This window comes from Gobio gobio, assembly GCF_949357685.1.
Source record: "Gobio gobio genome assembly, chromosome: 3".
In the NCBI taxonomy this organism is placed as follows: Eukaryota; Metazoa; Chordata; class Actinopteri; order Cypriniformes; family Gobionidae; genus Gobio; species Gobio gobio.
In genome coordinates this window covers 743,571-761,070 of record NC_137099.1, presented here as the reverse complement: position 1 = coordinate 761,070, position 17,500 = coordinate 743,571, and the positions used below count along the sequence as shown (strand labels likewise).

Sequence of the window (17,500 nt, the reverse complement as noted above, 5' to 3'; positions counted from 1 at the left end):
TGAGTTTAGTTCAATTGTAATACAGATGCCATTTCTTTCTAAATAAAGGAGCATAGTTGTGAAGACACTGCCTTTTCTAGTGTTTCTGACGGAAAGGGTAGATTTGAGATTGGCCTGTAATTGACTAATTCTGTAGGATCAAGTTGCGTTTTTTTAATAAGTGGTTTAATAATAGTCAACTTAAAAGCCAACTAACCCTTTAATGTAAATAATTGTTTTCATTGTAATCGTCAGTGGAAAAAGGTCTTGGCTCTGAAAAAATTATTCGTCAACGAAATTAACACTTCTCATGAATAGAGTTTGAGTGTTATTCTCCGCTCTCTCACAGCCTCTCCAGAGATGTGGAGTCTGGTTCTGACTACAGCCAGATGTCCTCGGCCAGCAGGACGGACCTGCTTCTGTCTCCCCTGAGCTTGTGTTCTGAAGAGGCCCGGTCTCCGGTCCAGCTCATCTACCAGCCGCACGACTGCAGCCCGGCGTGTGTCCCGCAGCTGCCCGCTCACGCAGACCTCTTCCTGGGCCACAACCCGCTGCGGGTGCCCATGCTCTGCCACTTCCAGCGCCACTGCGCCTGGGTCCGAGCGGGCGGGCCGGAGGACGAGAGTGAGCCGGACGTGCTGTATAAAGCGCCGTGTGGGCGGAGCCTGCGCTCCATGGAGGAGGTGCTTCAGTTCCTGCTGCAGTCGGACACTCTGGCCGTGTTGCAGCCGGGCAACTTCAGCTTCAATGCTCAGATTGTTCCGGAACATCTGGTCCGCGCGCCCGCCTCGCCCGCGCTTCTGTTCGAGCGGGACCTCAGCCGCGGGATCGAGCCGGTCCCCGTGCCGCTGTTCAATGAGGTGGACGGGACGCGGCCGAAGGAGTTCCGGTACCGGAAGGAGCGCTGGCCGCACGGCTGCTTCCTCAGCGCCGCCCCGTTCTTCACAGCCTGCTGCGACTGCACAGGAGACTGCACTGATGCTCAGAGCTGCGCTTGTGTTCAGCTGACGGACGGAGGAGGAGGTGGAGGTGGAGGTGGAGGAGGAGGAGGAGCTCATTACAGGCACCAGAGGCTGAGCGAGCCGGTGCGAACAGGGTGAGTCCATGGGCTGGGCTGGGCTGGGATGGGTTCAGTTGGGATGAGATGTGTTGGGATGGGTTCAGTTAGGATGGGTTGGGTTGGGTTGGGATGGGATGGGATGGATTGCGTTGGGTTCAGTTGGGACGGGTTAAGTTAAGATGTGTTGGGATGGGTTTGGATGAGTTGGGTTTGGATGAGTTGGGTTGGGATGGGTTGGGATGGGTTCAGTTGGGATGGGTTCAGTTGGGATGGGAGGGGTTAAGTTGAGTTGGGATGGGATGGGTTCAGTTGAGATGGGTAGTGTTGGGATGGGATGGGTTCAGTTGGGATGGGAGGGGTTAAGTTGAGTTGGGATGGGATGGGTTCAGTTGAGATGGGTAGTGTTGGGATGGGATGGGTTCAGTTGGGATGGGAGGGGTTAAGTTGAGTTGGGATGGGATGGGTTCAGTTGAGATGGGTAGTGTTGGGATGGGATGGGATGGGTTCAGTTGGGATGGGAGGGGTTAAGTTGAGTTGGGATGGGATGGGTTCAGTTGGGTTGAGATGTGTTGGGATGGGTTCAGTTAGGATGGGTTGGGTTGGGTTGGGATGGGATGGGATGGATTGCGTTGGGTTCAGTTGGGACGGGTTGAGTTAAGATGTGTTGGGATGGGTTTGGATGAGTTGGGTTTGGATGAGTTGGGTTGGGATGGGTTGGGATGGGTTCAGTTGGGATGGGAGGGGTTAAGTTGAGTTGGGATGGGATGGGTTCAGTTGAGATGGGTAGTGTTGGGATGGGATGGGTTCAGTTGGGATGGGAGGGGTTAAGTTGAGTTGGGATGGGATGGGTTCAGTTGAGATGGGTAGTGTTGGGATGGGATGGGTTCAGTTGGGATGGGAGGGGTTAAGTTGAGTTGGGATGGGATGGGTTCAGTTGAGATGGGTAGTGTTGGGATGGGATGGGATGGGTTCAGTTGGGATGGGAGGGGTTAAGTTGAGTTGGGATGGGATGGGTTCAGTTGAGATGGGTAGTGTTGGGATGGGATGGGTTCATTTGGGATGGGATAGGATGAGTTGGGATGGGATGAGTTGGGATGGGTTGTGTTGAGTTGAGATGTGTTGGGATGAGTTGAGTTGGGATGGGATGGGTTGGGATGAGTTGGGATGGGATGGGTTCAGTTGAGATGGGTAGTGTTGGGATGGGATGGGTTCAGTTGAGATGTGTTGGGATGGGATAAATTGGGTTGGGTTGGGTTGAGTTGGGATGGGATGGGATGAGTTGAGATGGGATGGGATGAGTTGTTGAGTTGAGTTAGGATGGGATGGGCTGGGATGGGTTGAGTTGGGATGGGATGGGTTGAGTTGGGATGCGTTGGGATGGGATGAGTTGAGATGGAATGGGATGAGTTGAGTTGTTGAGTTGAGTTGTTGAGTTGGGATGGGATGGGTTAGGATGAGCTGGGATGGATTGAGTTGAGTTGGGATGCATTGGGATGGGATGAATTGGGTTGGGTTGGGTTGAGTTGGGATGGGATGGGATGGGATGGGATGCGTTGAGTTGAGTTGAGTTGAGTTGAGTTGTTGAGTTGAGTTGAGTTGAGTTGGGATGGGATGGGATGAGTTGAGTTGGGATGGGATGGGTTGAGTTGGGATGCGTTGAGTTGGGATGGGATGGGATGAGTTGAGATGGAATGGGATGAGTTGAGTTGTTGTTGAGTTGAGTTGAGTTGAGTTGAGTTGTTGAGTTGGGATGGGCTGGGTTAGGATGGGCTGGGATGGGTTGAGTTGAGTTGGGATGCATTGGGTTGGGTTGGGTTGAGATGGGATGGGATGGGATCCGTTGAGTTGAGTTGTTGAGTTGAGTTGGGATGCGTTGAGTTGGGATGGGATGAGTTGGGTTGAGTTGGGATGAATTGGGTTGGTTTGAGTTGGGATGGGATGAATTAGGTTGGGTTGGGTTGGGTTGAGTTGGGATGGGATGGGATGTGTTGAGTTGAGTTGAGTTGAGTTGTTGAGTTGAGTTGGGATGCGTTGAGTTGGGATGGGATGAGTTGGGTTGAGTTGGGATGGGATGGGATGAGTTGAGTTGTTGAGTTGAGTTGGGATGGGATGAGTTGGGTTTAGTTGGGATGGGATAAATTGGGTTGAGATGGGATGGGATGGGTTAGGATAAGATGGGATGGGTTGAGTTGGGATGTGTTGTGTTGAGTTGGGATGGGATGAGTTGAGTTGTTTAGTTGAGTTGGGATGGGATGAGTTGGGTTTAGTTGGGATGGGATAAATTGGGTTGAGTTGGGATGGGATGGGTTAGGATAAGATGGGATGGGTTGAGTTGGGATGTGTTGTGTTGTGTTGTGTTGGGATGGGATGGGATGAGTTGGGTTGAGTTTGGATGGAATGGGATGGGTTAGGATGGGCTGGGATGGGTTGGTTTGGGTTTGGATTGGTTGAGTTGGGATGAGATGGGATGGGTTAGGATGGGCTGGGCTGGGATGGCTTGGGATGGGATAAATTGTGTTGGGTTGCGATGGGATCAGTTGAGTTAAGTTGAGTTGAGTTGGGATGGGTTGAGTTGGGATGGGTTGGGATGAGTTGGGATGGGATGGGATGAGTTGGATTGAGTTGGGATGGGATGTGTTGGATTGAGTTGGGATGAGATGTGTTGAGTTGGGATGGGATGGGCTGGGTTGAGTTGGGATGGGTTGGGATGAGTTGGGATGGGATGGGATGAGTTGGATTGAGTTGGGATGGGATGTGTTGGATTGAGTTGTGATGAGATGTGTTGAGTTGGGATGGGATGGGCTGGGTTGAGTTGGGATGCGTTGGGATGGGATGAATTGGGTAGGGTTGGGTTGAGTTGGGAGGGGATGGGATGGGATGGGCTGGGATGAGTTGGGATGGGATGAGTTGAGTTGGGATGGGATGAATTGGGTTGGGTTGGATTGGGATGGGATGAGGTTGAGTTGTTGAGTTAAGTGAAGTTAAGTTGAGTTGAGTTGAGTTGGGATGGGATGAGGTTGAGTTGTTGAGTTGAGTTGAGTTGAGTTGGGATGGGATGAATTGGGTTGGGTTGGATTGGGATGGGATGAGGTTGAGTTGTTGAGTTAAGTGAAGTTAAGTTGAGTTGAGTTGGGATGGGATGAGGTTGAGTTGTTGAGTTGAGTTGAGTTGGAATGGGATGAGTTGGGATGGGTTGAGTTGGGATGGAATGGGATGGGTTGGGCTGAGTTGGGTTGAGTTGGGATGGGATGGGTTGAGTTGGGATGGGTTAAGTTGGGATGGGATGAGTTGGGATGAGTTGAGTTGGGATGGGTCGGGTTGAGTTGGGATGGGATGGGATAGGATGAGTTGGGTTGAGTTGGGATGGGATGAGTTGGGATGGGTTGTGTTGAGTTGAGATGTGTTGGGATGAGTTGAGTTGGGATGGGATGGGTTGAGTTGGGATGAGTTGAGTTGGAATGGGCTGAGTTGAGTTGGGTTGGGTTGGGATGAGTTGAGTTGGGATGGGTTGTGTTGATTTGAGATGTGTTGGGATGAGTTGGGATGGGTTGAGTTGGGATGAGTTGGGTTGGGTTGGGATGGGATGGGATGGGTTGAGTTGGGATGGGTTGGGTTGAGTTGAGATGGGATGGGTTAAGTTGGGATGGGTTAAGTTGGGATGGGTTAAGTTGGGATGGGATAAGTTGGGATGGGATAAGTTGGGATGGGTTGAGTTGGGATGGGATGGGTTAAGTTGGGATGGGATGAGTTGAGTTGGGATGGGATGGGTCGGGTTGAGTTGGGATGGGATGGGATAGGATGAGTTGGGATGGGATGAGTTGGGATGGGTTGTGTTGAGTTGAGATGTGTTGGGATGAGTTGAGTTGGGATGGGTTGGGTTGAGTTGAGATGGGATGGGTTAAGTTGGGATGGGTTAAGTTGGGATGGGATAAGTTGGGATGGGATAAATTGGGATGGGTTGAGTTGGGATGGGATGGGTTAAGTTGGGATGGGATGAGTTGAGTTGGGATGGGATGGGTCGGGTTGAGTTGGGATGGGATGGGATAGGATGAGTTGGGATGGGATGAGTTGGGATGGGTTGTGTTGAGTTGAGATGGGTTGGGATGAGTTGAGTGTGGATGGGTTGAGTTGGTTTGGGATGAGTTGAGTTGGAATGGGTTGGGTTGAGTTGGGTTGGGTTGGGATGAGTTGAGTTGAGTTGGGATGGGTTGTGTTGAGTTGAGATGGGTTGAGTTTGGATGAGTTGAGTTGAGTGTGGATGGGTTGAGTTGGGTTGGGATGGGATGGGATGAGTTGGGATGGGTTGGGTTGAGTTGAGATGGGATGGGTTAAGTTGGGATGGGATAAGTTGGGTTGGGATGGGTTGAGTTGGGATGGGTTGAGTTGGGATGGGTTGAGTTGGGTTGGGTTGGGTTGGGATGGGATGAGTTGGGATGGGTTGGGTTGAGTTGAGATGGGATGGGTTAAGTTGGGATGGGATAAGTTGGGTTGGGATGGGTTGAGTTGGGATGGGTTGAGTTGGGTTGGGTTGGGTTGGGATGGGTTGGGTTGAGATGGGATGGGTTAAGTTGGGATGGGATAAGTTGGGTTGGGATGGGTTGAGTTGGGATGGGTTAAGTTGGGATGGGATGAGTTGGGTTGAGTTGGGATGGGTTGGGATGGAATGGGATGAGTTGGGTTGAGTTGGGATGGGTTGGGATGGGATGGGATGAGTTGGGTTGAGTTGGGATGGGTTGGGTTGAGTTGGGATGGGTTGTGTGTTTGTTGTGTTGTGTTGGATGTGTTGTGTTTGTCTTATGTTGTGTAGTGTTTGAGTGCTGCTGTGATCCGGCAGGTTGTTTGAGTGCGGCCCGTGGTGCAGCTGTCAGAAGAGCCGCTGTCAGAACCGTGTGGTGCAGAAGGGTCTGCGTGTGCGGCTGCAGGTGTTCCGGACGCTGGACCGCGGCTGGGCCGTTCGCTGCCGGGATGACCTCGACCAGGGAACCTTCATCTGCATCTATGCAGGTACACACACACACACACACACCAGGGTTATTATCCTCAACTAACACCATAACGATTCTAGTCAGTGATAGTGCAGTAATATTTCCTGTAGCTCAAACAGTAGAGTGTGGCGCTAGCAACGCCAAAGTCATGGGTTCGATTCCCAGGGAAAGCAAGAATTGACAAAATGTGTACCTTGAATGCAATGTAAGTCACTTTGGATAAAAGCGTCTGCCAAAAGTAAATGTAAAGATGAGTGTGTTCTGAGATAAGTGTGTTTGGGTTCGGATGGGATGAGTTGGGATGGGTTGAGTTGGAATGGGGTGGGATGGGTTGAGTTGGGTTGAGTTGGAATGGGGTGGGATGGGTTGAGTTGGGTTGGGTAGGGTTGGGATGGGATGAGTTGGGATGGGTTGAGTTGGGACGGGTTGAGTTGGGACGGGTTGGGTTAGGTTGGGATGGGTTGAGTTGGAATGGGGTGGGATGGGCTGGGATGAGTTGGGTTGGAATGGGGTGGGATGGCTTGGGATGGTATGGGATGAGTTGGTTTAGGTTGGGTTGGGTTGAGTTGGAATGGGGTGGGATGGGTTGAGTTGGGTTGAGTTGGAATGGGATGAGTTGGGTTGGGTTGGGTTGAGTTGGAATGGGGTGGGTTGGGTTGGGTTGGGTTGGGTTGGGATGGGATGGGTAGGGTTGGGTTGGAATGGGATGAGTTGGGTTGGGTTGGGTTGGGTTGGGATGGGATGGGTAGGGTTGGGTTGGAATGGGGTGGGATGGGTTGAGTTGGGATGGGATGAGTTGGGACGGGTTGGGATGGGATGAGTTGGGTTAGGTTGGGTTGGGTTGAGTTGGAATGGGGTGGGATGAGTTGGGTTGGGATGGGACGGGTTGGGTTAGGTTGGGACGGGTTGGGTTAGGTTGGGATGGGTTGAGTTGGAATGGGGTGGGATGGAATGAGTTGGGTTGGAATGGGGTGGGATGGGTTGGGTTGGGATGGGATGAGTTGGGTTAGGTTGGGATGGGTTGAGTTGGAATGGGGTGGGATGGGTTGGGTTGGGATGGGATGAGTTGGGTTAGGTTGGGATGGGTTGAGTTGGAATGGGGTGGGATGAGTTGGGTTGGGATGTGTTGAGTTGGGACGGGTGGAGTTGGGACGGGTTGGGTTGGGAAGGGTTGAGTTTGGATGGGCTGGGTTGGGAAGGGTTGAGTTGGGATGGGCTGGGTTGGGTTGGGATGGGATGAGTTGGGATGGGCTGGGTTGGGTTGGGATGAGTTGGGTTAGGTTGGGATGGGTTGAGTTGAGATGTGTTGGGTTGGGTTGGGATGGGATGAGTTGGGACGGGTTGGGTTGGGATGAGTTTAGTTGGGATGGGCTGGGTTGGGAAGGGTTGAGTTTGGATGGGCTGGGTTGGGTTGGGATGGGATGAGTTGGGACGGGTTGAGTTGGGATGGGTTGAGTTGGTTCTCAACCCAAACACACTTATCTTAGGCCGGGACGACCTCGACCAGGGAACCTTCATCTGCATCTGTGCAGGTACACACACACACACACACACACACACACACACACACACACACACACACACACACCAGGTTTATTATCCTTTAACTTACACCATAACGATTCTAGTCAGTGATAGTGCAGTAAGATGAGTGTGTTCTGCTCATGCTTGTGTGTGTGTGTGTGTGTGTGTGTGTGCAGGCGTCGTCCTCCGGCTGGAGCACAGTGAGGAGGAGCCGCCGGATCTCCTCAGCCGAGATCCGCCCGTGTCCGATGACGAGGTGGAGGTGGTGGAGGAGTGGACTCTTCCGGGCCCCAAGGAGACGCTGGACTGCTCTCCGCCGCTGTATGTGCCGGTGATCCAGAGGCCCGCGGATCAGCTCCCGGTCAGTGTTGCTCCCGGTCAGCGCTCCGGCAGGGAAGGGGCATGAGTGTGATGTGAATGTCCCGTTTCAGGAGCAGCAGCGAGAGGACGAGGCGGCAGCGGGGACGGAGCACCAGGTCTTGAGGAAGAAGCCCAGGCTCTCAAACGGACACGAGGTCGCGTCACACACACATCAGGACAGGATGTATTACCTCGACGCCTCCAAAGAAGGGAACGTGGCCCGCTTCTTCAACGTACGTGTCACGCTTTTACCCATCATGCACCTCACTGGAAAAACAATCTGTCATTAAAATCCAAATTATGACACACTAATGAAAACAATTATGAGACAAAAAGGTGAAATTATGACTTTCTCTTTTACTTGTCATAATATTGATTTGAATGTTTTATGACATAATTTTTATGATTAATTTGGACTTTTTGCCGTTTACTTTTTATTCATAATTTTTTGTCAATGTAATTTTCATAATTTCTATGTAGAATGTCATGATTTGTGACTTTTAATTTTTGACTTTTTTAATAATAATTTTTACTGTCATTTTTAGTTGTAATTTTTTGTCAATTTAGTGATCATTTAAACTTGTTGTCATGCTGACTTTTTAGTTACAATTTAATTTTAATTTTGTCATAATTTCAACTTTTTATTACATGATTTTTTATGATAATTTTTACTTTTTGTCATCATTATAACTTTTTAGTCGTAATTTTTAGTCAATTTAGTCATAATTTCGTAATATTTCATTAAAAAAATGTTGTCGCAATAAATTTTTTTTGTCAAATTTGACTCACTATTTTGATTTTTTTTTGACATAATTTGAATGTTTTATGACATGATTTTTATGATTAATTTTGACTTTGTCATTTACTTTTTAGTCATAATTCTTAGTTAATTTAATTGTCATAATTTAATTTTGTCATAATTTCTATGTAGTATGCCATGATTTGTGACTTTTAATTTTTGACTTTTTTAATAATAATTTTTACTGTCATTTTTAGTTGTAATTTTTTGTCAATTTAGTGATCATTTAAACTTGTTGTCATGCTGACTTTTTAGTTACAATTTAATTTTAATTTTGTCATAATTTCAACTTTTTATTACATGATTTTTTATGATAATTTTTACTTTTTGTCATCATTATAACTTTTTAGTCGTAATTTTTAGTCAATTTAGTCATAATTTCGTAATATTTCATTAAAAAAATGTTGTCGCAATAAATTTTTTTTGTCAAATTTGACTCACTATTTTGATTTTTTTTTGACATAATTTGAATGTTTTATGACATGATTTTTATGATTAATTTTGACTTTGTCATTTACTTTTTAGTCATAATTCTTAGTTAATTTAATTGTCATAATTTAATTTTGTCATAATTTCTATGTAGTATGCCATGATTTGTGACTTTTAATTTTTGACTTTTTTAATAATAATTTTTACTGTCATTTTTAGTTGTAATTTTTTGTCAATTTAGTGATAATTTAAACTTGTTGTCATGCTGACTTTTTAGTCACAATTTAATTTTAATTTTGTCATAATTTCAACTTTTTTATGACATGATTTTTTATGATAATTTTAACTTTTTGTCATCATTATGACTTTTTAGTCGTGATTTTTTGTCAATTTAGTGATAATTTCGACTTTTTGTTATGTTCACTTTTTTAGTCAATTTAGTCATAATTTCTTAATATTTCATAATAAAAAAATGTTGTCGCAATACTTTTTTTTCCAAATTTGACTAACTATTTAGAATTTTTTTTGGTCATAATTTTGTTTTAATTTTGGCTTTTTTGGTCATAATTTGAACTTTATCATTTAGATTTTTATGTCATAATTTCGTATGACTAGTGTTTATTTAGTATTGTTGTTATGTGGCACAATGGGCTTCCATACATAAGAACCAGTGCTAACGGGCCGCATATGTAATCATATTTGATTGTGTTCTTACTGAAGTGGCTCAGTTTGTCCAGTGATGGAGTAACACGATCCGTTCCCTTTATATTCTGATGTTATTCTGATTTCTGAGTTGAATATTATCAGATTGAATGATTGACATTAATGTCCTTGACCTGCAGCACAGCTGTGAGCCCAACCTCTTCATCCAGAACGTCTTCATCGACACACACGACCCACAATTCCCTCTCATCGCCTTCTTTACAAACAGGTGAGAACATCAGTCATGGCTGACATTACATTCAGAGGAAGGGTTTACAGTGAAATTCAGTTCAATAGTGTTAATGTTGTAAAATTGATCAATTATGACAAATTCAGTTCAATAGTGTCAGTGTTGCAAAATTCAATTATGAAACAAATTCAGTTCAATAGTGTCAATGATGCAAAATTCAGTTATGAAACAAATTCAGTTCAATAGTGTCAATGATGCAAAATTCAATTATGAAACAAATTCAGTTCAATAGTGTCAATGATGCAAAATTCAATTATGAAACAAATTCAGTTCAGTTCAATAGTGTCAGTGTTGCAAAATTCAGTTATGAAACAAATTCAGTTCAATAGAGTCAATGATGCAAAATTCAATTATGAAACAAATTCACTTCAGTTCAATAGTGTCAATGATGCAAAATTCAATTATGATACAAATTCAGTTCAATAGTGTCAATGATGCAAAATTCAATTATGAAACAAATTCAGTTCAGTTCAATAGTGTCAGTGTTGCAAAATTCAGTTATGAAACAAATTCAGTTCAATAGAGTCAATGATGCAAAATTCAATTATGAAACAAATTCAGTTCAATAGTGTCAATGATGCAAAATTCAGTTATGAAACAAATTCAGTTCAATAGAGTCAATGATGCAAAATTCAATTATGAAACAAATTCAGTTCAATAGTGTCAATGATGCAAAATTCAATTATGAAACAAATTCAGTTCAATAGTGTCAATGTTGCAAAATTCAATTATGAAACAAATTCAGTTCAATAGTGTCAATGGTGCAAAATTCAATTATGAAACAAATTCAGTTCAATAGAGTCAATGATGCAAAATTCAATTATGAAACAAATTCAGTTCAATAGTGTCAATGTTGCAAAATTCAATTATGAAACAAATTCAGTTCAATAGTGTCAATGTTGCAAAATTCAATTATGAAACAAATTCAGTTCAATAGTGTCAATGGTGCAAAATTCAATTATGAAACAAATTCAGTTCAATAGAGTCAATGGTGCAAAATTCAATTATGAAACAAATTCAGTTCAATAGAGTCAATGATGCAAAATTCAATTATGAAACAAATTCAGTTCAATGATGCAAAATTCAATTATGAAACAAATTCAGTTCAATAGAGTCAATGATGCAAAATTCAATTATGAAACAAATTCAGTTCAATAGAGTCAATGATGCAAAATTCAATTATGAAACAAATTCAGTTCAGATCAATAGTGTCAATGATGCAAAATTCAATTATGAAACAAATTCAGTTCAATAGAGTCAATGATGCAAAATTCAATTATGAAACAAATTCAGTTTGTGAGTGTGTTGTTTTTATTTCTTAGGTCAGTTAAAGCTGGAACTGAACTGACCTGGAACTACTCGTACACACCGGGCAGTGACCCGGATCATGAGGTGCCCTGCCGCTGCGCCAGCTCCAGCTGTCAATCACTCGTCACCTGACACACACACACTTCTGTCAATCACTCGTCACCTGACACACACACACTTCTGTCAATCACTCGTCACCTGACACACACACACTTCTGTCAATCACTTCATCACCTGACACACACACACACCCACACACTACTGTCAAGCCGGACGGTTATTGAGCTGCTTTGAGGGTGTTTCCACAGCAGAAATAAAGTTGAGTCAAGCAAAGTTCTGTCGTGTGTGTGTGTGTGTGTGTGTGTGTGTGTGTGTGTGTGTGTGTGTGTGTGTGTGTGTGTGTGTGTGTGTTGCACATCAACTCAGTATTCACGTCCTGTAATGATCACGTCTAATGTACAGAAACTAGGATTGTATGATTAAAATAAGTCACTGAAATTATTCAATTAGGTTTTAAGAGTTAAATGATCTCTGGAGGAATATTGATGAATGAATTAAAGATTTTCAGCTCATTAGAATACTTGTTTTCTCTTATTGTAAGGTTGTGGTTAGTGCGGCTCATCCTGTCCTTCTGAACCCACCCACACACACACACACACTCCCTCTGACCTCTGTGTGTTCAGCACATGTTCTTCTGAGCGGCAGGTCAGTGAAGCTCACCGCAGGACCTGAAACCACACACACACACACACACACACCAGATCAAAACTGCCTCAGTCTCTCATCTGGGACTTCAGGTTAACACTTCACACACTTCACAGTCACAGCAAAAGAAACTCTGAATAGTCATTGAGGGCAGTGTATAAATGTTCAATTCACAAAACTCAACTTCAGGTGTAAATCAGCTCAAAGGTTGGATAATGATCATTGACTCATTGGTTGGATTGATCATAAACTCAGTCAGCTCAGGTTGATTTGATTTTTTTTTTTATATGATATCTTTATTTCGAACCTGAGAGAAGAACAAAAATAAAATACAGTAATGTTCAAACATTTTAAAAGAAAAAAAAAAGTAAAGAAGAAAAATGTATTTAAAAAGAGTCTCTCATGTGCGAAAAGGTTCAAGTTCGAGTTCAAATATTATAATTCATTTTGAGCTTTAAAGCACGAGACCGTGATTATTCAGCTCTGTTCTGCTTCTCAGTCGATTGAGTTTCTGAATATTGAATGTGTTTAATCCGCAGGATTTAGAAGCCGAACACAATTAAAGAAAGTTACGCAGGTCCAGAGGACAAAAATGTCCATGTCGAAAAACTCATTTGGTCTCATTGTAAAGGAGACCCTTGGCAGATTATTGTTGAAGTAAAAAAAAGTTAGAGGTTTAAGTTCATGAAAATGATTTATATTTTATCAAAATAAAAAAAAGGTGAACTCTAAAACTGCTAGAAAATCAAAGACAAATCTAAAAAAGCTGTTTCAAATTTGAGGTTGATCTCTCGAAAAATGAGCTTTCAGGCAGATTTTGTTTGGGTTTTTGATTTTGCAGTGCCAACTTTTCCCCAATAGATGCAGTAAAACTCCACTAATATCTATTAATAACAAAGATTGCATCTTTTTATAGTTAAATGGCAATGGGATTAAAAATGGCAGTGTTAGAGTCATTCTTCATGTGTGGTGTCCCTCTACTGAAATAAACTTTAAATACCAATACATTATAAAATATTATCATGTTTGTTATTCTGTAGGATAAACACAATTTGTGAACTATTAAGTTATATTTTTGTTTTAAAATACATTTGAGTTCAGAAAGGTATCATGGAATGTAATTGCATTACCCCTTTAAAAAAAAAAAAGGGGGGAATATTTCAGTTCAATAGTGTCAATGTTGCAAAATTCAATTATGAGACTGAAACTGCTGTAAAGCTTTAAAGACATTATTCTGTGGTGATTCAGTTCAAATAACTGGTAATGTTGCTCAATTATTAAACCTCTGGAAGAGCCGCTTTAAATCTGGTTCATTATTGAACTGAATCAACTTGTGTTTAGAGTTTTACAGCACTTAAAAATAAACTTTAATCAAAGTTTCAGACAACAGTGCCAATATTCAGTTTAAATGAGTTCACATTCATCTAGAAGCATCTCTACAGGAGACTCAGTATTACCGGTCTTTAGAAGACTAACACATTTATTAAAAGAGCCAGACAGATATTAAAATACAAAGTAAAGTTTTATTAATAGCATAGGCATGAAAGTGCTAAAAGCGTGTGTGCGAGCGATCAGAAGTCCTGCGACTGCGCCTGTTTGCTGGAGTCGGGCTCTGGGGCGGCTTTGGTCTTTTTGGGCAGCAGCTGGGCCTGGATGTTGGGCAGCACGCCGCCCTCAGAGATGGTGACTCCGCCCAGCAGCGCGTTCAGCTCCTCGTCGTTCCGCACCGCCAGCTGGATGTGTCGCGGCGAGATGCGGCGCTTCTTGTTGTCGCGGCTCGCGTTGCCCGCCAGCTCCAGCACCTCCGCGCACAGGTACTCGATGACGGCCGCCAGATACACCGGCGCTCCGGAGCCGATGCGCGGCGCGTAGTTTCCCTTCCGCAGGAGGCGCGCGATGCGGCCCACCGGGAACTGAAGGCCGGCGCGGGAGGAGCGCGACACCGACGTCTTGGCTTTCGCCGCGGCGACGAGCTTCTTACCGCGACCAGACATGAGGAGGAGGAGGAGATCTGGAACAAGAGACCAACCAGCAGAACATTATTGATCTAGAACCCATTCTGGTAGAGAACCAGTAGATCAAGTCACGAGCAGGAGTTTGACCATAAGAAGAGCAGCTGAAGTGACCAATCCTGATCGAAAACACTGAAAACAGCATTTATTCACAAGCAGTCAAAGAGCAAACGAGTTCAGCAACGATTAAAGCTCCCATGACAGAAATAAAGTCTGACTTAAGAAACACACAACATAACCTGACCTGTGGAGCTCAAAGCAGGACCAGCAGAGCCACTGTTGATCACATCTGAGAGTCTCTCTTTATTCTGGAGATCAATGGCATTGATTGACCATCAGCTGTGCTCATTAAAGCCTGCTGGCCAATCAGCTGTGCTCATTAAAGCCTGCTGGCCAATCAGCTGTGCTCATTAAAGCCTGCTGGCCAATCAGCTGCTTCCATTCATTGAAGATCAATTAAAGCATTTCTACACTTTCTCAAACTTAGATCAATTGTAGGTTGCAGTCATTTTAAAAAGATATTCACTTATAATAAGCTTGTTTAATTATACTTTCTTATGACAATAATGATTAATTACAGTATCTTGAATTTAGTGTAATATAAAGTATCCTGAATTTGGTGTATTATGGTAGTAAAAAATTATATTTTATATATTTTTTTCAAGTCAAAACACATTTATTTTGTATGGAATTTCCTTAATGTTTATCAATGCCTGCTTGAGCAGTTTTAGTGAAATATGAAATATTACAATATGAATAGAAGGTTAAAGGTTCGATAAGGTGCAGAGAGTCATGATGCTTTTATCAGCTTTAATAATTCAGTTCAATAGTGTCAATGTTGTAAAGTTTATCAATTATGACAAATTCAGTTCAATAGTGTCAATGTTGTAAAGTTGATCAATTATGACAAATTCAGTTCAATAGTGTCAATGTTGTAAAGTTTATCAATTTTGACTAATTCAGTTCAATAGTGTCAATGTTGTAAAGTTTATCAATTATAACAAATTCAGTTCAATAGTGTCAATGTTGTAAAGTTGATCAATTATGACAAATTCAGTTCAATAGTGTCAATGTTGTAAAGTTTATCAATTATAACAAATTCAGTTCAATAGTGTCAATGTTGTAAAGTTTATCAATTATGACAAATTCAGTTCAATAGTGTCAATGTTGTAAAGTTTATCAATTTTGACTAATTCAGTTCAATAGTGTCAATGTTGTAAAGTTTATCAATTATAACAAATTCAGTTCAATAGTGTCAATGTTGTAAAGTTGATCAATTATGACAAATTCAGTTCAATAGTGTCAATGTTGTAAAGTTTATCAATTATAACAAATTCAGTTCAATAGTGTCAATGTTGTAAAGTTTATCAATTATAACAAATTCAGTTCAATAGTGTCAATGTTGTAAAGTTGATCAATTATGACAAATTCAGTTCAATAGTGTCAATGTTGTAAAGTTTATCAATTATAACAAATTCAGTTCAATAGTGTCAATGTTGTAAAGTTTATCAATTTTGACTAATTCAGTTCAATAGTGTCAATGTTGTAAAGTTTATCAATTATGACAAATTCAGTTCAATAGTGTCAATGTTGTAAAGTTTATCAACTATGACAAATTCAGTTCAATAGTGTCAATGTTGTAAAGTTTATCAATTTTGACAAATTCAGTTCAATAGTGTCAATGTTGTAAAGTTTATCAATTTTGACTAATTCAGTTCAATAGTGTCAATGTTGTAAAGTTTATCAATTATGACAAATTCAGTTCAATAGTGTCAATGTTGTAAAGTTTATCAATTATAACAAATTCAGTTCAATAGTGTCAATGTTGTAAAGTTTATCAATTTTGACTAATTCAGTTCAATAGTGTCAATGTTGTAAAGTTTATCAATTATGACAAATTCAGTTCAATAGTGTCAATGTTGTAAAGTTTATCAATTATGACAAATTCAGTTCAATAGTGTCAATGTTGTAAAGTTTATCAATTATGACAAATTCAGTTCAATAGTGTCAATGTTGTAAAGTTGATCAATTATAACAAATTCAGTTCAATAGTGTCAATGTTGTAAAGTTTATCAACTATGACAAATTCAGTTCAATAGTGTCAATGTTGTAAAGTTTATCAACTATGACAAATTCAGTTCAATAGTGTCAATGTTGTAAAGTTTATCAATTATAACAAATTCAGTTCAAGTGTCAATGTTGTAAAGTTGATCAATTATGACAAATTCAGTTCAATAGTGTCAATGTTGTAAAGTTGATCAATTATGACAAATTCAGTTCAATAGTGTCAATGTTGTAAAGTTTATCAATTATGACAAATTCAGTTCAATAGTGTCAATGTTGTAAAGTTTATCAATTATTACAAATTCAGTTCAATAGTGTCAATGTTGTAAAGTTTATCAATTTTGACTAATTCAGTTCAATAGTGTCAATGTTGTAAAGTTTATCAATTATGACAAATTCAGTTCAATAGTGTCAATGTTGTAAAGTTTATCAATTATGACAAATTCAGTTCAATAGTGTCAATGTTGTAAAGTTTATCAATTATGACAAATTCAGTTCAATAGTGTCAATGTTGTAAAGTTTATCAATTATTACAAATTCAGTTCAATAGTGTCAATGTTGTAAAGTTTATCAATTTTGACTAATTCAGTTCAATAGTGTCAATGTTGTAAAGTTTATCAATTATGACAAATTCAGTTCAATAGTGTCAATGTTGTAAAGTTTATCAAATATGACAAATTCAGTTCAATAGTGTCAATGTTGTAAAGTTTATCAATTATGACAAATTCAGTTCAATAGTGTCAATGTTGTAAAGTTTATCAATTATGACAAATTCAGTTCAATAGTGTCAATGTTGTAAAGTTTATCAATTATGACAAATTCAGTTCAATAGTGTCAATGTTGTAAAGTTTATCAATTATGACAAATTCAGTTCAATAGTGTCAATGTTGTAAAGTTTATCAATTATGACAAATTCAGTTCAATAGTGTCAATGTTGTAAAGTTGATCAATTATGACAAATTCAGTTTAATAGTGTCAATGTTGTAAAGTTTATCAATTATGACAAATTCAGTTCAATAGTGTCAATGTTGTAAAGTTGATCAATTATGACAAATTCAGTTTAATAGTGTCAATGTTGTAAAGTTGATCAATTATGACAAATTCAGTTCAATAGTGTCAATGTTGTAAAGTTGATCAATTATGACAAATTCAGTTCAAGTGTCAATGTTGTAAAGTTGATCAATTATGACAAATTCAGTTCAATAGTGTCAATGTTGTAAAGTTGATCAATTATGACAAATTCAGTTCAATAGTGTCAATGTTGTAAAGTTTATCAATTTTGACTAATTCAGTTCAATAGTATCAATGTTGTAAAGTTGATCA

The 17,500-nt window shown here is 41.2% G+C and overlaps 2 protein-coding genes across 2 annotated transcripts in view; one reads left to right on the top strand and one right to left on the bottom strand.

Annotated features, from left to right (window-relative positions):
• Positions 1-11,972, top strand: part of setdb2 (SET domain bifurcated histone lysine methyltransferase 2) — a 24,284-nt gene extending 12,312 nt beyond the window's left edge. Inside the window, exons 6-11 of the mRNA XM_079813651.1 lie at positions 329-1,075; positions 5,874-6,043; positions 7,725-7,909; positions 7,980-8,141; positions 9,979-10,067; positions 11,411-11,972. Coding sequence (XP_079669777.1) covers positions 329-1,075; positions 5,874-6,043; positions 7,725-7,909; positions 7,980-8,141; positions 9,979-10,067; positions 11,411-11,528 — 1,471 coding nt within the window. The 3' untranslated portion in view covers positions 11,529-11,972. The remainder of the gene's footprint in view (positions 1-328; positions 1,076-5,873; positions 6,044-7,724; positions 7,910-7,979; positions 8,142-9,978; positions 10,068-11,410) is intronic.
• A 1,700-nt stretch (positions 11,973-13,672) lies between these two features.
• h2af1al (H2A histone family member 1a like) lies at positions 13,673-14,095 on the bottom strand (the record flags this gene model as incomplete). The annotated part of the gene is made up of 1 exon (XM_079813666.1): positions 13,673-14,095. The coding sequence occupies one exon, from the start codon at positions 14,093-14,095 to the stop codon at positions 13,673-13,675; it is 423 nt and encodes a 140-aa protein (XP_079669792.1).
• Between the last annotated feature and the right edge of the window lie 3,405 nt (positions 14,096-17,500).